We start from the raw sequence: 22,024 nt of genomic DNA on the forward strand, positions 1-22,024 counted from the left end.
ATCTGCAACACACGTACGTATAGGCACCCATAAATATACAGACGTATGCAAACAGAGCCCTTATAGCTTTCGTTTTAAAATTGTAGCAATAAGGGCGCCTGGGTGGCTCAGTTGGTTAAGCGACTGCCTTCAGCTCAGGTCATGATCCCAGGGTCCTGGGATCGAGTCCCGCATCGGGCTCCCTGCTCTGCGGGGAGCCTGCTTCTCCCTCTCCCACTCCCCCTGCTTGTGTTCCTGCTCTTGCTGTGTCTCTCTCTGTCAAATAAATAAATAAAATCTTTAAAAAAAAAAAATTGTAGCAATAAGATGGGTATGATAATGCAAAACTCACTAATTTATAAAAGAGAATTTGGATCCAAATCAGATTTCTGGCAGATGAAATAAGGTTATCTACTTAGGTGCTTAAAGCTTTTTTACCAATATTCGTGGGGAAGACACTTAAGATTTGTAGTTGTCCTTAAAAGTAAATGTATGGAAGCTGTGGACCAGATTTGGGACATGGGAGCTTCTATAGCAATTTGTATTTGTAAATAACCTCCCCCGCTTTTTTCTTAAGTCCTAGGAATTGGGGATGGTCTAGATAAGAGTTCCTGGAGACAAACAGGTAGAGCATTTACCTCTCAAAGGCTCAGGGAAAGAGTGCAGGTTCCTCTAAGAAGTACTTTTGGGGGTGCCTGGGTGGCTCAGTCAGTTGTGTCTACCTTCGGCTCAGTTCGTGATTCTGGGGTCTTGGGATCAAGCCCTGCATCAGGCTCCCCGCTCAGTGGGGAGCCTGCTTCTCCCTCTCCAGCTCTGCCATTCCCCCTGCTTGTGCTCTCTCGTTCTCTCTTGTCAAATAAATAAATAAAATCTTTAAAAAATAAAAAAAAGATTAAAAAAAGAAGTACTTTTGTTCCCCAAAGTCAGAATTTTCACAGTCCTTACAAGACTTTTGAGAAAACTAGGGGAGGTTTTGGGATTGGTAAAAAGGATAGGTGGGCTTTGAATTGTTTCTAGAGCTGCATTTCTGGTTTTGTAAAGATTTGTAAGGCAAGGACAGTTGCTTTTAATTTCTCAAGGAATTGGGCTGTAACTTAAGTGATAACGTAGGCTGATTTACCCATTTAAACCACATTATCTTTAATTTGCTTTTTTTTATATATCAAGGAGAAGATTTCTAATTAAAATCAAAAGATTGGGGCGCCTGGGTGGCTCAGTTGGTTAAGCGACTGCCTTTGGCTAGTTGGTTAAGCGACTGCCTTCGGCTCAGGTCATGATCCTGGAGTCCCGGGATCGAGTCCCGCATCGGGCTCCCTGCTCAGCAGGGAGTCTGCTTCTCCCTCTGACCCTCCTCCCTCTCATGCTCTCTGTCTCTCATTCTCTCTCTCGCAAAAAAAAAAAAAAATCTTAAAATCAAAAGATTGCTGTGTTCTAGATTTAGAGCCATTTGTCTTTGGAATGTTTAGCAAATCCTTCTGCAAAGGCTTCAGAAGTTTTTTTCTTTCCCTCTGGATACATAGTTTTATTTTAGTTTAGGGGAGAAGGCCTAAAAAAAAAAATTGCCTATCAGGCTCTGAGTATCAGCTTCCAATTTGGCCAACTTCTGACCACAGTGTTATTTTTAAAAAGTCCTTTCAGGGGCACCTGGCTGGCTCAGTTGGTAGAGTGTGCGACCTTTGATCTCAGGGTTGTGAGTTCAAGCCCCATGTCGGGTATAGAGATTACCTGGAAAAAAAAAAAATCCTTTCAAATATTTTGTCAAGTTGGAGCTGGGACAAACAGTAAATATTCCTGGCAGTACTGAACGATCCTTTGGACTCAAGAGGCCTCCCCAGAGAAGATGCAAAAGATATTTTCTTTTCTTTCCTCTCTCCACTGGGTACTAGAAACAGATACCAGGAAGAGCTGACTCTAGTAAGAATTCTCAGCTTAGCTGGCTTCTGCCAGTCTTTTAAGGATCCCATCTGTAGACTCTGAGTGGGGTTTAAAGTAGAGAGTGTAGCTCCTGTGTCTACCAGAATTTGGTAAGGATTTTCATTAGTTTTAATTTCAGTTTCCCCTTAGCTGTTTAAGGGAATAATGTAGCACTTTACCAGAAAATCCCTCAGAGTCTCATAATTGGGGGCCTTCCTTCGGAGGCAGATATGTGAAGGACATGCACAAAACCTTTGAGAAAACCTTTTTTCCAGTGTCCCAGTTGATTGCCAATGAAACATTGATTTCCAAGCCAGTTTTTTGATAATGCACCCCTGGGAGGAGGCAATGCAGAAGACCTAGGTGTTTTATTTATTTTTTATTTGTTGAGAGAGAGAGGATGGGAGGAGCGTGTGTACAAGCAGGGTGGGGGGACAGAGGCAGAAGGAGAGGGAGAGAGAATCCTAAGCAGGCTCTACATTCAGCACAGAGCCCGGTGCGGAGCTCAGCCCCACAACCCTGAGATCACTACTTGAGCCAAAATCAAGAGTCAGACACTCAACCAACTGAGCCACCCAGGTACCCTAGGTGTTGTTCTAGATACCTTTTGTGTCTGATTTTTCATTAGCCTTTTTGCAATGAAACTTTCTTTTTTTTTTTTTTAAAGATTTTATTTATTTATTTGACAGAGAGAGACACAGCGAGAGAGGGAACACAAGCAGGGGGAGTGGGAGAGGGAGAAGCAGGCTCCCCGCAGAGCAGGGAGCCCAATGCGGGACTCGATCCCAGGACCCTGGGATCATGACCTGAGCCGAAGGCAGACGCTTAACGACTGAGCCACCCAGGCGCCCTGCAATGAAACTTTCAATGAAGCTATTTTGAAATCTTGAGACCTTTTGAAAGCTTCTATACATCTATTAAAATAGGTATCCTGTTCTATTTGTTTGATTTGGGAACCCTTGCGTTTAAGTGTACTTCTTCAATAAAGTATCTTGTTTAATTGGAATGTTCCTCATATTGGTCATTGTAATTCTAGGTTGTCTTTAGTTAGTAAGATTTTGTCATTTTTGTAGATATTTATAGCTTCCCAAACCATAGTTCTTAGTCATTAAATAAGCAGGTTGCTGGAAGGTAGTGCACTCAACTCTTTGGAATTTAAGGACTTTTTTCCTTTCTTTTTTTTTTTTTTTTTAGCTAAGTCTTTGATTCCCTTGGAGCCAACCTAATACCTAAGGGGAATGTGCTGGTGGTTTACTGATTATAAGGTGTTGTACGGGATACCTCATCATGTGGAAATTTTCTTAAGGTTGCAGGTGCCCTAGTGTCAATCTAACCCAACCTGTAACCAATTTATTCTTAAGTTAGGTGACCAATTTAAAACACAGGAGTCTCAAGAGTTAGGTAGCATGCATTCTAACAGCTTTTACATGCTCATTTGTGCCCACTAGTTTTGTGGATTTTGGCTTCTGAGATTAACAATAGCCTTCATCTACACAAATCACAGTGGACCCAATCTGACCCTGGTCAGTAACCACCAGCAATTCCTCACATGGAGCTGGGGACTGGGGAAAGGACTAAAGCACAGATGCCAAAGAATGGGGACTGCGGGCTGGGATTCTAAATAGATGGAGAACTGTGAACTGAACCGCCAGCAGTTCCCAAGGTGGAATCTGGGGACTGAACCAAGGGCTAGGGATTCCAATCAAATGGGGAACTGTGGAAAGCCAGTTAGGTGGGGAGCCATCTTATTGCCAGTTAGTGCAAAGAGCCGAGCTCAGAACCAAGAGGAACTTACCAATGGCCCTTGGACAGCAAAAAGGAGAACTTGAAGGGTTCGAGGGTACCATGCCTGTGTTTCTTGTTGTTCCCGAAGTTATCAGAAGTTTCCTTCGGATCCCACGTTGTCACCAAATGCGTTGGGAAAACAGAAGCCAGCTGAGTAAATTCCTAAGATCTTGCTGGCTTTGTTCAACTATTCATGAATTGGACAGCATCCCATCTAGCAAACAGAAGGGAGTTCCAAAGAGCTGTCCAAAATGAAAGACTTACAGACAGAAGGGGGAGGGACGTGGTAGTCACTAGCAAAGAGGTGGATTGTTTCGGGTAAGGTTACCTTCCTTTGGGGGATAGCAGGGATCTATCAGGCAGATTACCTCACTAGTGCTGACCAGGTAGTTCTAGACTGACTAGTTAAGATTACATTACTGGGACAGGCTGAAGATGCAGTTAGGTGAGGTCTTTTTTTTTTTTTTTTTTAAAGATTTTATTTTATTTATTTTTGAGAGAGAAAACATGAGCAGGGGGAGGGGCAGAGGGAGAAGCAGACTCCCCACTGAGCCAGGAGCCCAATGTAGGGCTCGATCGCAGGACCCCAGGATCATGACCTGAGTCGAAGGCAGATGCTTAACTAACTGAGCCACCCAAGCACCCAGTTAGGTTAGGTATTAAGTCCCTGTTGGTGATGTGGCCTTAGGACAAGGGGTACCATTTGGGACCTGTTTCTTTTTTAACACAGTCAATTTTTATTGAGTGAACAAACATCCTGTTCTACTTCTTAGTCATTGGTGACTTAAATCAGTTGGCGACTGTCTTTCCTTTCTCATCTCTTTCTCAGTTTTTTGGTCCATTTATCTTTCCATTTCTTTTCCACGGAATGTATCCCAAGCAATAATTTTTTTTTTTTTTTAAGATTTGATTTATTTGAGAGAGAGAGCATGAGCAGGGGGGAGAGGCAGAGGGAGAGGGAGAAGCAGACTCCCCACCAAGCAGGGAGCCCGACGTGGGGCTCGATCCCAGGACCCTAGGATCACGACCCAAGCCGAAGGCAGACGCTTAACCGACTGAACCACCCAGGCGCCCCAAAACAAGAATGTTCTTAAGGGAGTTTAATAATCCCTTTAAATTTGGGCTGTGGTAAATAGGGATTCATCGATACAATTCTTACAAAACTGCTTTTCTACATGGAAATCTCGCTGGTCCTGGCTGGTCCCTGATTCGTGGTTGTAATCTGAAAAAAATACGTAAGAGCTGTGATTTGAAATTCTGGTTCATCAGTAAGAACTCCAGAGCGTAGCATTCTTCAGTTAGATATTTATATCTTCTCATGAACTAAGGGAAAGTTGGGGTACTTACCCGGTTGCCGTTCCTGAAAGGGATAACAGAGAAGGCTGCTGTTCTCCTGTGGCAAGCCCTTAACCTGGACCCTCTCTACAGTCTTTCCTAGGAAATGTCACTGTGTAGCTTAAAAGTTCACAAAGAGTCAGTACTTCTTACAACTCTTTTCTAGAATTAGAATGTGAGAAATTAACTTTTAGGCTTTATGCACTGTGGTATGATTTTCAGTTTTTATACACGTGTATTATCACTATCACTAAGGGTTTAGATTTTTTTTTTTTTTAATATTTCTCTGAGAGAGAGCATAAGCAGGGGGAGCCAGAGGGAGAGGGAGAAGCAGGCTCCCCGCTGAGCAGAGAGCCTGAAGTGGGACTCGATCCCATGACCCGAGCCGAAGGCAGACGCCCAACTGACTGAGCCACCCAGGCGCCCCAAGGGTTTAGATTTTTTATAAACTTTCAGGTGCAAAAGTATTTTTCTTAATCTCAAATTCTCATTTTTCCATCCAATTAAATTAGGTTCTCTCATCTCGAGACAAGTTTGACTCATTCTGTGACACTGCTCCTCAGGTTCTATTTTGTAAAATGCAACACAGTCAGGCTGTGCCTTTTACAGACTGATTCAGTAAGGGGAGCTGTTTCAGAGTTGTTGCCTATCGAAATTTCGACTATCTTATTCAGTCCAACAAACTACATATAACAATACTTGAAGAATTCTTTATTTCCGGACGTAATATTAAGTTGACAAAGGTATTTGAGAACAAATGTCCTGAAACGAGGGTTAAAGTTAGTTATGCGCAGTTGCTTAAACATAAATAGACAGCTATTAATGGTAATCAGAGGATTAGTTACCAGCTTGTATCACTCCTCACCAAAGATCAAATGATATTTCCTGATCAGCCCGGTGTAGAGAATAGTGCTTTCAGGCTGATCTGACTGTTCTTCTCCATCACTGGGGGGCTTCTTGGGACGTCTCCCCAGCTTGTGGCCCATGGTATATGCGATGAGATGCGCACACCTGACTTCAGAGGAGTTATGTTAGCCTGGGTGTATGTACTTGCTCAAAACACAGTGTGTCTTAACTTTCATATATTCTGTTTGGAGCAACAGGCCCACACTTTTAGAGATCATGCCCTGACACTCTTGTCAGATACCAAAATGGGCCTGTTGTGAGTCAGTCAGTGTGCACACATGTTGAGTTACTGCATGCAGGGCTCACAGCCAGCCACGAGATCTGCTTCAGTTGCACCATCCCTGCGTGCAAGGTGGTGTTTGTGCAGTTATTCGAATGTTTTGCTGTACTTTGCCTTGATTCTTTAATAAAAATTAGGAAAACACAGGGGCACCTGGGTGGCTCAGTCGGTTAAGCGTCCAACTCTTGATTTTGGCTCAAGTCATGATCTCAGGGCTGTGAGGTCGAGCCCTACGTCGGGCTCCAGCCTCAGCATAGTCTGCTTAAGATTCTCTCTCTCCCTGACGATGGACTCTGAAAAACAAACTGAGGGTTCTAGAGGGGAGGGGGGCGGGAGGAGGATGGGTTAGCCTGGTGATGGGTATTAAAGAGGGCACGTTCTGCATGGAGCACTGGGTGTTATGCACAAACAATGAATCATGGAACACTACATCCAAAAAAAAAGAATAAATTGCTTTCAAGCATCCATTCAAAAAAAAGGATTCTCTCTCTCCCTCTTCCTCTTCCTCTGCCCCTTCCCCCACCCTGCACTCTCTCTTTCTCTAAGAAAAAAAAAATTAGTAAAACAAATGAAAGTGCTGGTCAGAAGCATCAGTCTTTTTTTTTTTTTTTTTAAGATTTTATTTATTTATTTGAGAGAGAGAACAAGTAGGGTGGGAGGGAGGCAGGGGGAGAAGAAGACTCCCCACTGAACAGGGAGCCTGATGCAGGGGCTCCATCCCAGGACCCTGAGATCATGACCTGAGCTGAAGGCAGATGCTTAACTGACTGAGCAACCCAAGCACCTCCAGAAGCATCAGTCTTTAAAAGTTAATACAGTTGGGGGGCGCCTGGGTGGCTCAGTCGTTAAGCGTCTGCCTTTGGCTCGGGTCATGGTCCCGGGGTCCTGGGATCGAGCCCCGCATCGGGCTCCCTGCTCCGCGGGAGGCCTGCTTCTCCCTCTCCCATTCCCCCTGCCTGTGTTCCCTCTCTTGCTGTCTCTCTCTGTCAAATAAATAAATGAAATCTTTAAAAAAAAAAAAAGTTAATACAGTTGGGAACAAGATAGAGTGGAATGTTTTGCAGCATGACTTTCACTTCATTTGGACATTCATTGGACCTAAGCCAGTCCTCTGTATTCAGTTATGAAAGAAAAGAAAAATAAGGAACAAGTATGAAATATGGAACTATATGGTCAAAGCCTGGGTTAAAAGGGCAGATGTAATTAGATGTTTCGTAATTAACTTAATATTCTGCGATGGAACTCCCCTAGTAAGATGGGAGTCACTTGTTTATCTGGGTTGGATTTTCAGAAGTGTTTTCAGGAAACCTTCAGCATGAAAGTCTTTATGCAGCGTGTTTGACAGCTTGGTTTCTGTGGAAGGCCTTCTCCCGCTCTGCAGAGAAGACAGAAAATGCCCACATCCCTGGTTTGCCTGCATTCTGTCTGGTGTGATGAGTGAGTGAGTGAGTGAGAGAGATAGAGAGAGAGTGTGAGTGTGTGTGTGTGTGTGTGTAGGGGGGCGTGGCAGCACAGGGAAGCCTCACTGTTGAACATCTTAGTGTTGTCTTTGCTTATTACCTTTTTAAATTTTATTTTCTTTTTAAGAGAGAGAGTGCAAGCAGGGAGGGGCAGAGGGAGAAGGAGAGGGAGAATCCCAAGCAGGCTCCACCCCCAGCATGGAGCCCGACACGGGACTCTATCCCGCAACCCTGAGATCATGACCTGAGCCAAAATCAAGAATTGGACACTTAACTGACTGAACTACCCAAGCACCCCATTGCTTATTACCTTTTTAAAACAACCCCCCCCCATCTTTGACATCCTTCTGACTCGAATTATCTCTGAGTTATGTTCTCTATAAATGTAAAAGATTTTGAGACCAGTGCCTGCTCTAACGTGGCTCTGTTATCGTTGGTCCAGCCGTTCCTAATTGATGACTTCCAGTTCATTTCTAAGTATTTTACTCCAAGCTATGCAATAAGCATCCTTATCTATATGTTATGGAGCTTTTGACTTTATAAGCTAGATTACTAGAGGTGGAAATAATGGGTCAAACAATATGTACATTTAAGACTTAATAGATATTGCCATATTTCCCAAAAAGGCACAGCAATCTGTACTCCTTCAGCCATGTAGGGAAATGCCTTTTATTTCTCATCTAAAATTCTTGCCGGTTGAAGAGATGGAAGAAGGCATTTCATTTTGTTTTATTTTTATTAATTTTTAAAATATTTTTAAAAAGATTTTATTTATTCATTTGAGACAGATACAGAGAGAGAGCATGAACAGAGGCAGAGGGAGAAGCAGGCTCCCCGCTGAGCTGGGATCCTGACATGGGGCTCAATCGCAGGACCCTGAGATCATGACCTGAGCCGAAGGCAGACGCTTAATCATCTGAGCCACCCAGCCACTCTTCATTTTGCTTTAATTTGCAGTTTGTGGATTACTCATGAGCTCAAGCAACTTTGCGCAGAGTTGTTCACTCTTTGCATTTCTTGTGTAAATTGCTCCCTTTTCTCCTGAGCTGCTTTCTTACTGATTTGTAAGAACTTTTTGTCCATTAGGTATATTTGCTGTCATGTGTGTTGCAGTTATTTTTTTCTAGCCTTTTTGTCTCTTGACTTTGTGTATAGCGTCATGTTGCCATAAACTTTTTTTTTTTTAAGATTTTATTTATTTGACACAGAGCAAGCACAAGCAGGGGGAGCAGCAGAGGGAGAGGGAGAAGCAGACTCCCCACTGAGCAGGGAGCATGATTCGGGGCTCGATCCCAGGACCCTGGGATCATGACCTGAGCCGAAGGCAGACGCTTAACCAACCAAGCCACCTAGGCGCCCCAGTCTCTTGAGTTTCTAATCATAAAGTCATATCAAATAAAGATAATTTTATCACCTTCCAGTATTTACCCCATTTTTTTCTTTTGTAGTACAATGAGCTAGGACTTCTGTTAAAGTTATTAAACCTCTTTCATGGGTGCAGATCACATCGGGCTTGGAGCCCTGCTGCAGCGGGAGCCCTGCTGCAGCGGGAGCCCTGGTGCTCTGTGCCGTGGCCCTCCCGTACAACATGCTCACATCTCTGCACAGCCAGGGTTGCGCAGGCTCCTTCCTTCCTTCCCAGCTGGATTCTGAGCTCTTGGCCATCATGCCTCTTCTTTTATGTCCTTCCCAGAGCCCAGCAGAGAACTGAGCACATAATAAACACGTGTTGAACTGTCAGATTCGTGGAATGTGCTCCTAGTCTCTTCTTCAGGGCTCTCCACTTCTTTCTTGAAGCTGGCTCGGACATCAGTGGACTTTAGATCAGAAGACCAGAGTGCTCTCTGCCCAGAAGGCCCTTCTCCTTTACCCACCCTGTGGAGTTTAGACTTTTGAGCTTCTACACCAGAGACTTTCCCCTTCTCAGACTTCATCAGCGTCACCTGAGATCTTGTTAAAACACAGATTGTGGGGTCACCCCTACATTTCTGAGTTAGTAGGTCTGGGGTGGTACCGCAGAATTTTGCGTTTCTCACAAGCTCAGACGCTGCTGGTCTGGCAGTGCAGTTTGGAAACCATGGCTCTAGACTAATTGGTGACTTCGTGCGAAAAAGCCAGATTCCTGTGGTGCTCCAAATTCTGCTTGAGTAACCAGGTCCCCCTTCACTCACCCCAGGAGCTTCTGCCCCAGGCCCTGTCCCTCCCTCTGAGTCTGCGCTGAGAGAGTGTGTGTCAGGGGCACACAATATTCATCTTTTACAGGATAGGCGATTTTGAAGTGAAACACATTTTGTAGGTTTAATGAAAATTGACCCCCTTTCCACCCTCTCAGCCTCTGCACTTAGATACCTTCACGAAAACAGAATCATCCATCGGGATCTAAAGCCAGAAAACATCGTCCTGCAGCAAGGAGAGCAAAGAGTGAGTCACCTTCCTGGAAAGTCCTGGGGACTGCCTCAGGGGAGCTGCTCTAGCAGAGAAAGAACACCCTTTGTATCTTTGTTTATGTTTGTGTTTCCTTGACTTTGTGTTTGCTTTGATTCTCTGTGAACACTTTTTGATTTGAAACAGAATTCAGCAAAAAACTCCTGCTTGCAGATGGAGGCAAATTTGAAAGGATCACATTGTTGCCCAAGTTGCAGGAATCTGATAAGGAAAATAATGTTTCTATTCCCACCTCCGCCCCAGCCTTTGGGACCAGCCCCTCTGAGAAATAGACTTTTTGTTTTCTCTGTGTTGAGAGCACAGCTTTTGATGCTAACCTGGAAACCAGCTCTCAGCTGGTTCTGGATGTGACGCAGAGGAGGCATTTGGAGCTGACACCTGCCCGTAGAGCCTGGCCCAGGCTGTAGTCTCCCCAGAGCTCTTTGGGACCCTCCTCAGGGCCCCTCCTGCTTGGGTGTGGCGGTTACCTCCCCATGGGGCTTGGTGCTGTACCCTTTCATAGCCTTGTTTGTTTAGCTGGGGGTGACAAGCAAGGGCTCAGCCGAGTGGAATATAGTAACCCAACCTGTGGGCCACTCAGTCTCTTCTGGTGGAGCTTCCATCAGCATTCTGGGCCTGACCCATGACTGTCTTAGCGCTCACCTTGGTTCCGGTTCATACTCTTTCTTGCCAGTGGTTCTAAGATTTGAGAACTATGGGTATTCACTGAGGAGGTCTTTCACCTCATCAAGTCCAGGTTTAGCAATCTTGAGGGCTGGTGCAGAGTCCGTTCATTTTGACCTTCCTCTGGTGAGTAGTTGCAGAGCAAAGGAGAACATGTGCCTTTTTTCAGCATTTTTACCGTGTATGTTTTCTCTTGCCCTCTATCTGCCATGTTGAAGGCAGTCTCCTGTGTATTTGGTGGTTCTTAGGAATTCAGGATCTAACACCACCTGGGAAATTCAGAATATCCTCTGCTCTGGTCAGCAATCTGTTCTTATAGGAGGACAGTGTATTCTCATAATCCTCCGATTTTTCCTTCTTTTTCAGTTAATACACAAAATTATTGACCTAGGATATGCCAAGGAACTGGATCAGGGCAGTCTTTGTACTTCCTTTGTGGGGACCCTGCAATACCTGGTAAGCGATGGGGTTTACATGTTTGCTTATCAGCTGCTCTCTGATGGCTGTACGTGTGCGGCTCCTCTCTGTCCTTGCCTTCTAGCATCTAAATCTTGCCAGCTCTTGAGAGGTTTCCCAGATGTATAGGAATTGTTGTATGACAGAGACATACTCTGTTCAAGTCAGCACTTTTTGCCAGTGGAGGCCCAATGGAAAGATATGGTCATCTTCTCTGATGTCAAAAGGGCTTTGCTAGTGTGTGTCTTCGCACACATCTCGTAACATCTTGGGCTTTAGTATTTTATCTGAAAATAAAGAGTTTAAACTAGATTCATGCTGGTTTGTAGAAGCCACAGTTTCCATGACATGTCTCGGGCCACCAAGAAGGAGCTGAGCTCTGAGCCCCCCCACCCCTTCTTTACATTATTTGGTCTGAATATTGGTGTTCTATTTGAGTCACTCATTCATTCAGAAAATACTGACTGAGTATAGTCTATGTTTGCCAGGCACTGTGCTGGGAACTGGCGATGGATTGGTAAAGAAGACAAGCATTTCCCTGGTCTTTAGGAGCTTGGAGTTTAGTGAGAAAGCAGGCATTAACCCCACACTTACACAGATAACTAAGAAATTAAAATTGTGACAAGTACTACAAAGGGGAAGTGCAGGGTGTTATAAGAATATGTATTAGGAGGACCTCACCTAGTCTGGGACCGAAGGATGAATAGATGCAAGGGGCTGGAGGTAGAGGAAAGGAGAGGAAATTGAAGCAAAGGATGTAGTCCATGGAGAGCCAGAAGGACATTGAAGGGTTTTAATTTGGAGAGGAATTGGGTTTACCCTTTGAAAAGATCACTCTTGATGCAGTGTGGAGAACGAATTGTACTGAACAAGTAAATAGTGGGTGAGTAGTAAGGAGGCTGTTGTGAAAAGCAGCAAAGGTAAGTCAAGAAATGCCTAGCAAGAGACTCAGGAAGACTTGGTAATAGATTGCTTGTGGATTGTAACAACCAGTAAAATTTTGATTGAATCAAAGGGTTGGCAGTTTAATAAACAAGAAGAAGTTGAAGGCCACTGGGCTAAATGAGCTTAAATATTTTATCTAGTTCTTAAATAAAACAGAAAAATTCTTTGAAGTCTCTCTGAATGCGTTTCTGCTTCCTGCTTATCCCACCAACTAGGGTAATGGGCTCCATTGCTTTATGACCTGCTCTATGGAATAGAGGTTTCAGAGTGGTGACCCATGGGGGGGCTGTGATTCGGGCTCTGTGTCCATATCCCATAATTATGTAGGTCCTGCTGAGCATCCTCTGAGATCTTCATGGGCTCAGCAGCAGTTAAGCAGGGGGACCCCATGCTCTGACCAGGATGCTTAGTCAAATCCTTCACCTTCAAGAACTAAAACTTCTGTCCATAACCAGATACAGAGATTGATCTGCCCATCCCCCAATTTTTCCTCATGGTTTGCACTCCCTGGCCCTTCCATAAGTGTCACACTTCTAACCAGACCGTGCACGGTCCTGTCTCCCTGCCTTTGCCTATGACGGTCCTTTCTAGAATGTCTCTTCACAGACACTCATGTGAGGTGCCGCCTTCTGTGCCAGGTTCCATTCCCACCTGTGCTTCAGAGCTTTGCTCGGTCACTCCAGCTCTCTCTGCTTGGGCAGCAGTCATGCATCTGGCTTTTTTCCTGCCTGATTGTAAATATCCCATCCCATTGTACGACCACACATCCTGAGTCACGTCGGTTTAGGAGACGTGGTCAGCATTTAATGTGTGTGTTATGCATTTGGTGTGTCTAGCCTGGTATCATTTTCCTTTGTTGTATGTAACTTATCTTCCCACCTGGACACGGCACCCAAGAAAAGGGTATATGATGTGCTCTGGTCTACCTAAAAATACCCCTAGGGGCCCTTGTATCAGCATCAGGCATGCATGAGGTACAGAAAAATTCTAGATACCCCCAGCTACACATGTGGTCACCTCCTCCCCCTTGAGTGTGGACGTGCCAGTGTCCTCTGGATGGAGTCAGGGGAATGGGGGGACATGATGAGAAGGGCCTGTTGCCCCCTCCTGTGGAGGCTCCTCAGCAGGAGGAGCAGCTCAGGTGCTTCCCCACCACATGTTCTTCTACAGGCCCCAGAACTTCTGGAGCAGCAGAAGTACACGGTGACCGTGGACTACTGGAGCTTCGGCACCTTGGCTTTTGAGTGCATCACGGGGTTCCGACCTTTTCTCCCTAACTGGCAGCCCGTACAGTGGTGAGTGAGGGACTGGGGCCTGCGGGTGGAGCCAGGAGCACCCCCTGAAGGGGCGAGTGTGTCCCTCTGTCTTTGTCATGTCTTTCACCTGTTCCCATCTCACTGGGTGCTCCCAGCCTAAGACCTCTGTCATCTGTCTCCCATAGAGGATGTCCCTTTAGGACCCAGCATGTGGGTGGTCCAGGCTCTGGAGTCCTAGAAAAGGAGAGCAGTTGTTAAGTGTTAACGTCTTTAAGTATAACACCGTATGAACGTTTGCCGTGTGTGCAGTGGTAACATGGCCGTGTTTACAGACCGTTGCATACATTGTGCACTTCCGCTGAGGATGCTGTGTATTAGTAAGAAAAGGACATGTACACCTGACAAATGAGAAGTATTTACATGGAAATGTATTATTGACATATTTTACTATACCTCAATAGAAATTTTTGTTTCAAAAGCATAAGAAAGTGGCTTAAAATATGAACCAGTATGTACACAAATAAGTTACCAAAAAAAAAGATTTCTTAATAAAAACTGAAGGATATAATTAAGGTTTTAAAAAATTATATCTTTACCTTTTTTTTATTACAAAAATAAGTATTCATTGTATATGTGAAGGTTAATCATTACCAAAATGCATAGTACGAAAACTTAACGTTTCCCTAAACCGGGTTTCATTCGGAGTGTTCCTTGAGAGGCCACACGCTAATTTGAATGATGCTACTGTTATTCCAAATTTTGTTTTTATTTCCAGTGTTTGTCCTTTTGGAGCAGTAATAAGTTCACATGGTTCAAGCTTCCAAAAGTAATAAAAGAGTATGCACTGAAAGTCATCTCTGACCAGCCTCCCAGCCACCTGGCTTCCTTCCCCACAGGCACCTGATACCACTGGTTTTGTGTGTGCTTCCAGGGATGTTTCAGATGGGTACAAGCAAATTGGCCTATATTTGTCTGTTGGTTCATTTATGTGTTTCACCCCTTTTTTACATCAATGATAGCATAATGTGAACTGCCCCGCAAGTGCTCTCAAAGCATTTCTACGCCGTGAAAATTTCCTTCACACAATCCAAAAACAACCACTACAGACGTTTTTGTGTGTCTCCAGGCTCTTCAGTATATGTGTTATACTTTTAAAAAACCCACAAATAAATTACTACAAACACCCTCATATAACCTCTTTTTCAGTCTTGCTATTGAAAAGGGCTTTATGTTTTTCCATAATTTGTAATATCTGTTCGGTATTCAACTGAGTGGCTACACTGGAATTTTTTTTTTTAACTTATCCCTTGTTGCTGGAAGCATGGGTGGTTTATAATTTTTACTTCTTAAAAGAGCACCAAGAATAATGTCCTTGTATGGAAATCCCTGTATATCCCTAGAAGTGGAATGAACTGATCAAAGATTATGCACATTTTAAAGGTTTTTGATGTGTATTAAAATGCTCAACAGAAAGGCTATATAAGTAATGTTTCCACAGGAACATACAAAGCTGCCTCTTTCACCACACCACTGCCAGCACTGGCTATTATCATTTTTCTAAATAGTTTTCTGGAAGTAATGAAAACATTAACTTTTTCAAAGGACAGGTATTTGCATTATGAATTATTCTTTTTTTTTCTTTTTTTTTTAAATCTTTTTTTTTTAATGTTTTATTTATTTATTCATGAGAGTCAGAGAGAGAGAGAGGCAGAGGGAGAAGCAGGCTCCCTGCCTAGCAGGGAGCCCGATGCGGGACTCGATCCCAGGACCCTGGGATCATGACCTGAGCCGAAGGCAGACGCTTAACCATCTGAGCCACCCAGGCGCCCCATGAATTATTTATTTATAAGATGTAACCTTGGAAATCCATTCCAGAAGAGTGGTTTTTGTGATGGCAGTCCAGTTTAGTCAATATGTATAAGCCAAACATTGGAAATGCAAAGATGATTGCAGCCAGGTCCCTGCTCTTCAGGAGTCTGGTGAAATGGCAAAGTATGCCCTCCTCTGGTGATTTATTTTAAAACAAGCAATACTTGTTGAGCTACATAGGTTCTGGAGTATTGAGGAATTAGCTCATTAATTTATAGTCACACTGGATACTCTAGCCATCGTAAAAATAACTTTATCTGTATATCAGTAGTGTTTTTAACTAACCAAAGAATTACTGCATTTCTGCAGTTCAGATGTTGAGTTTTTCCAATATTTTTAACAAGATGAGTTAAAAATCCACTCAAGGGGCGCCTGGGTGGCTCAGTGGTTAAGCGTCTGCCTTCGGCTCAGGTCATGGTCCCAGGGTCCTGGGATCGAGCCCCGCATCGGGCTCCCCGCTCGGCGGGAAGCCTGCCTCTCCCCCCTCCACTCCCCCTGCCTGTGCTCCTCTCTCACTGTGTCTCTCTCTGTCAAATAAATAAATAAAATCTTTAAAAAAAAATAAAAAAAAAAAAATAAAAATCCACTCGAACTGGAAGAACAAGTGCTATTTGAAAATATATCTCTAATGTCTCAGCATCTTTATAGTAAGTCTGTTGTCTGCAGAATCCGCTTCTTAGAACTCCCCTCACCAGTGCTGGAAGACCAGATGACACTTTCAGGTAGTCTTCTTGGACCCCCAGTCAGGAGCTGTTCAGTGGACTAGTTTGTGAGAAGTGTCTGTCTCATGTGCCTTGTAATGCCTCAGACAACTTTTTAAAAACTTCACTCTCTCAGTAATTGGTTATCTTTGAAGCATTGTTCACACTTAAGTTCTTTTCCTCATCACCAAAAAGCTTTGAAACTAGTCGGGTTTAAAATTTTTCTCCTTCAGGACGCCTGGGTGGCTCAGTCGTTAAGCATCTGCCTTCGGCTCAGGTCATGATCCCGGGGTCCTGGGATCGAGCCCCGCATCAGGCTCCCTGCTCGGCGGGAAGCCTGCTTCTCCCTCTCCCACTCCCCCTGCTTGTGTTCCCTCTCTCGCTGTTGTTTCTGTCAAATAAATAAGTAGAATCTTTCAAATTTTTCCCCTTCAAATACTATTTCAGATGCATCAGTGCATCCGTGAGTTCTCTAAACTGGGAAATGTAAAAGTTCCTTCACCACTAGAGGTAACATCTAGCCATCTACATTTAGAGGGATGTGAGTTGTGCATGCATGTGTTCATATTGCCCATCAATGTGATACGCGTGCAGTGATCCTGGTTTGGAAGTTCTAATTTTATCCTCTGTCAAAACATGAATTTTGTATGAGATAAAATGAAAAGTAGAGGAAATGATGAAGACACGCTAAGGGTGAGATCAGGAGTCGGCTGTCCTGGCTGTGGAGCTCTGCGCACAGGATGGTCGCTGCCTCCACTCCCACAGGCAGTCCAGACTAGCCTCCGGCTCTGAAAGAAGCCATCCTAGCAGGATCCTGAGGCACTGACTGTCACCCAAAGATAAAATCGCGACCTGGGGGTATCCCGTACAGTTGTAAAGTGATCTGTTACAGATGTAAAGTGCGTCTTGCCCATTAAGTGACTTAGAGGCTGTAATTAAGGAGATGACACGGTTCACAGGCATTCCAGAGTCCGGCAGAAGAGTGAGATGGACATTGTCGTCAGTGAGGACTTGAATGGAGCGGTGAAGTTTTCAAGCTCCTTACCCTACCCCAATAATCTGAACAGGTAAGGCCCAGTGGCGCTTCTCTACGTAGTTCTCTTCCTCTTTTACAAATAAATGTCTGCAATGACATCGCATAGCTTTTAAAGAGGTTATCAGGATAGCATCCCGTGACTAAGGACTTGACATAACCATCTCCATCTTAAACTTAGAATGGATTCCCACCCCTCACCCCATCTAGAAATCATCTCTTTCCTAAATTCACATAACAATTTATCTGTACCTCTTACCACTCTTAGTAGCTTCTACCTCATATTACATTTGGTTTTACCTCATACTACATTTGGTTTTGCATAGGGCTTATCTCCTCAACTGTAAGCCTTTTCAGGGTAGGGAATTATATTTTACTTCTCTTTGCACTCCTGTGTAGACTCATACTGTGTCTTAGTCAACAAATAGATCTTTGTAGTTTGAACAGCATTATATTCTAGTCTTAGAGCCCAAATGTGAACACTCAAATAGTAATATCAGCATTGGGTAGTAGTACAAAAGAAAGTGGCAAGGCAGTCACACAACTGAGTAGCATGGATAATAATTACCATGAGTATTTAGAGAATGGGGAGAGAGGTATCGTGTGGACTAGAGCTGTGTGGAATGACTTTGGATGAGCTGAAACTTTCTGGAAGGATCTGGAACGATGTGCAGGACATGGATAGATGAAGAGGAAGGAAGTTTGAGGGGGAAGGAGTGAGGGGAGCAAAGGCATATTCCAGGGGGCAGTGAGTAGGGTGTTGGCCTCTGTGGAGGCTGAGAGCACCTGCATAAGGCGGACCTGTGGCCAGGAAGGAGTGTAAATTTTGTTGTGGGGCTACGAGTGTTTTTTTTTGGTGGTGGGGGGCGTGGATTAACAAATCTGGCAGGATGGCATCTAGCTTGTGTGTGGGGCTCGCCGGGAGGTAGGACATGCCTGCAGCGTTCAAAGAGCTTCACAGATCATTCTCATGCAGCCAGGTGGAGATCAGTCAGTTGACTCATCTGTTAAGAAATCTTGGCTTTCAGGGGGTGTCATAGCAGACCAGGTGAAGGGATAAGCACCCGAATCATTAGTTTGGCTGGAAACGTTCGCTTTCCCTCAGATTAACTCATTTTCAGTAATCACATACTGGCTGCCACGGATGTGTGTAGCGGTGAATGTACATGAGGTCGCGTGGGAGGCTGCCTGAGAACGGCGTTGGAGCTGTCTCCTTCCACACCATGCTCTTGTTCTCCTCAGCATCCTGGCACAGCGACTGGAGAAGTGGCTGCAGCTGATGCTGATGTGGCACCCACGACAAAGGGGCACCGATCCTGTATACGGGCCCAACGGCTGCTTCAAGGCCCTGGATGACATCTTAAACCTGAAGGTGAGTGTGGAGCCAGGTCAGCCTCGAGGCAGCAGGTCAGGTCCCCGATGGGCTGTGGCAGGGCTTGGGAGAAAGAAGAGCGCCTTAAGAAGCAGGTCATGGGCCATCTGAGCAGTGGGAAGGGAGGCCCCGTGAGAGTGCCTGCCCCTGGGCCAACTGACGTTGGTTGTGAGGTAGTAGCTGTGGACAAACAGGAGTATTAAAGACCAGAATGTATGAACCTTGGCACTGGGGCTCCCTTCCCTCCCGCTAGCCTAGCCGCTCTCTTTGTGTGGCTGGGGAATGTTGGGAGCAGCAGACGATCCAGGCAAATAGGCGGGCCTCTCTGTAAAGATGGGTTTTTTCCAGTAACATCTGGGTTGTGTTGCAGCTGGTTCATATCTTGAACATGGTCACAGGCATCATTCACACCTATCCAGTGACAGAGGACGAGAGTCTGCAGAGCTTGCAGGCCAGAATCCAGCAAGACACAGGAATCCCCGAGAAGGACCAGGAGCTGCTGCAGGAAGCTGGGCTGGCGCTGATCCCTGACAAGCCTGCCACTCAGTGTATTTCAGATGGCAAGGTGAGCCCCTGCTCCTCACCGAAGGCCCTGTGTTCCTCGGACTTCCCCTCCCAGCTGTTCAGATTTCAGCTCTACTTTGTCACACAGTGCAGACACCTGCCTGTGTTTTCAGTTCGAACGTCAGATCCCCTGCTTGGCCCCACGGGAGACACGAGTCCCTCCACGCTTGACTCGTTACTTCCAGAAGCTCAGAGTGCCTTTCCATTGCTTTTGTTGCCAAGCAATGCTTCATTCCTCCGAGTCAACCAAAGCTCTCGGGTACAAAACTGTGCAGGCAGCCACAGCTATGCACGCCACGGCCCCTGCCCCAAGGAACTGATAAAGCCAACTTAGGAGAAACAAGCATTGGATAGGAAGGGAGATGGCGAACGTCTACATTGCACAGTAAAGACAACAGAGAATAGATAGAAAGTAATAAGTTGTAAATAAGGCATACATTTGGATAATAAGTGTAAAAGGAACAGGAAAGGGAAATCTAGGCTGGAGTCATGAAGAAAGCCTGCATGGGCACTCAGTACTTGCTGGCTGAAGATGATGCCATTGGTGAACAGTGGGAAAAGCTCTGAAATCCCTGTGTTATTAATTGGAAAAAGCAGGGTTGGGAGCCACAAGATCTCATCTTGTTCTTATTCCTTTGCAGCTGATTGAGGGCCGCACGCTGGACATGGATCTCATCTTTCTGTTTGACAACAGTAAAATTGCCTATGAGACTCAGATCTCCCCCCGGCCCCAACCTGAAAGTGTCAGCTGTATCCGTAAGAACAGCATTGTTTTCTTAAAAAAAAAAATCTTTTGTAATGCTTGGGACGGGGTAGGAGGAGGGAGAGACATGGACCAGGGGAGGGGGTCCACACCAAGGAGATGAGCTTACCTGGTCCCCAGGGCAGCCTTCTTTACTTGGGGCCTCTGTGTAGCCCAGCCAGAAAAGAGGAAAGGGAGTCTTCAATTTCAGTGTCATAGGTAGAACTTTAAACACAGGACAGAGAATACTGCCTGCAAGTCTCTGAACTTGATCAAATCAGATGGCCATTTTATTTATTTTTGAAGTTTTATTTATATTTTAATAATTAATACATGTATGTGATACAAAAAAAGCAAAAGGTACAAAAAGAATAAACAGTGAAAAATAAGCCATCCTCTCTTCCCAATTTCCCAGTCTCTTCCAGGGAAACTGCTCCTGTCAGATTCTTGGGTATATATATATCTTCTGGGAGTATTCTACTCATATGTAAAGTTTATATATATATATATCCCCCCCAACAAATGGTAGCATACAACATGTACTGTTCTGCACCTGTCTTTTTCACTTAATAATATATTTTAGAGATTTTTTCCCCTGTTGGTGCATATAGAGCTGCCTAATTTCTTTTTTTTTAATAAAACTTTTTTCTAAAGATTTATTCATTCATTTGAGAGAGAGAGTGTGTGTGAGCAGGGGGAGGGGCAGAGAGAGAGGGAGAGAGAGAATCCCCAAGCAGACTCCCCACTGAGCTTGGAACCTGAAGCAGGGCTAGATCGCAGGACCCTGAGATCATGACCTGAGTCAAAATCCAGTCGGCTGCTCAGCCAGTGGAGCCACCAGGTGCCCTGAGCTCCGTAATTTCTTTTTTTTTTTTTTTTAAGATTTTATTTATTTATTTGACAGGTAGAGACACAGCCAGAGAGGGAACACAAGCAGGGGGGGTGGGAGAGGGAGAAGCAGGCTTCCCGCAGAGCAGGGAGCCTGATGCGGGGCTCGATCCCAGGACCCTGGGACCATGACCTGAGCCGAAGGCAGACACTTAACAACTGAGCCACCCAGGCGCCCCATGAGCTCCCTAATTTCTAATGCTTGTGTAGTATTCCATTGTATGAGTGTTAGATGGACATATTAATGCATTCCCGCATTACTACCCCACCCCCCCCACACACATTTAGAATAGATCAAGAGTCCAAAGTCTTAGTTCCAGACTTACTGCTTGTTTAAACATATTCTAATACTACTGGTTGAAGCTGAATTTTTGGAAAAGTTCACGTGACTTTAAATGTTATAAACATAAAGGTTTCTATTGAAAGCATGTGAGCCTGTATATATGTGATTGTCTATACATGGTTCACAGACTGTTTCTTCAAATCGATAGGTATTTATTGACTGGTACATGCTTGTGCTATTAATGGAGTGCAAAAACAAATGTATGTGACAGTAACCAGGCTTATCACCCAAATAACTTATGTAATAGCATAGTAGTTCTTTTTTTTTTTTTTTTAAGATTTTATTTATTTATTTGAGAAAGAGAGCACAGAGGGAGAATGAGAGGGAGAAGCAGACTCCCCACTGAGCAGGGAGCCCATTGCAGGGCTCGATCCCAAGACCCTGTTCATGACCTGAGCTGAAGGCAGACGCTTCACTGAGTACCAGTTCTATAACTAAAAAATGTGAGAGTACACATTAACCAAGGTAGGACATGGTTAATGTGAGGGCAGTTATTTTCTGACGGTGGCATATGTCTCTGTTCCAGTTCAAGAGCCCAAGAGGAACCTGTCTTTCTTCCAGCTGAGGAAGGTGTGGGGCCAGGTCTGGCACAGCATCCAAACCCTGAGGGAGGACTGTAACCGGCTGCAGCAGGGACAGCGAGCTGCCATGTACTGTACCAGGCGGTCTGGGACTTCACTTATTTTAAATTGCTTGGTGGCTTTTGCCACAGGGAGGGGCCCAGAAAGCCACTGATAGGAGAGACAAGAGGGAGACACTGGTTTGGACGGGCAGGAAGTGGTTGGCTGGGCAGGATTGACTTTATGAGGTGAGTGAGGTCAGCACATGGAGCAGGAGTATAAACTGAGGGCCGGGCTGGCTGAACTAGGGGCAGAATTTGGACTGTGGAAAAGCTTATGGCAATTTGGGTCAGCAAAACTCCCCTGACTGTCATGCCGGGGACTGCCTGACTCCCTCTCTGGGTTATTGGCCCTTGGTGTGGTTCTGTGCCTAATTGCAATTTTGGTGCAGAACCTCATGCTCGCCGAGGGCTAGGAAATTGTCTTTATGATTAGAGGTGGCTGCTTTTGTTACAACAATAATAATTA

The 22,024-nt window shown here is 44.9% G+C and overlaps 1 protein-coding gene across 1 annotated transcript in view; it reads left to right on the forward strand.

Moving 5' to 3' along the window:
* IKBKB (inhibitor of nuclear factor kappa B kinase subunit beta) overlaps positions 1-22,024 on the forward strand; it is a 61,689-nt gene that overhangs the window by 27,251 nt on the left and 12,414 nt on the right. The window contains exons 6-13 of the mRNA XM_021681596.1: positions 9,992-10,080; positions 11,134-11,223; positions 13,339-13,463; positions 16,954-17,061; positions 18,270-18,399; positions 18,770-18,964; positions 19,605-19,719; positions 21,463-21,586. Coding sequence (XP_021537271.1) covers positions 9,992-10,080; positions 11,134-11,223; positions 13,339-13,463; positions 16,954-17,061; positions 18,270-18,399; positions 18,770-18,964; positions 19,605-19,719; positions 21,463-21,586 — 976 coding nt within the window. The remainder of the gene's footprint in view (positions 1-9,991; positions 10,081-11,133; positions 11,224-13,338; positions 13,464-16,953; positions 17,062-18,269; positions 18,400-18,769; positions 18,965-19,604; positions 19,720-21,462; positions 21,587-22,024) is intronic.

The sequence above is a fragment of the Neomonachus schauinslandi genome, chromosome 2, assembly GCF_002201575.2.
Source record: "Neomonachus schauinslandi chromosome 2, ASM220157v2, whole genome shotgun sequence".
Taxonomy (NCBI): Eukaryota; Metazoa; Chordata; class Mammalia; order Carnivora; family Phocidae; genus Neomonachus; species Neomonachus schauinslandi.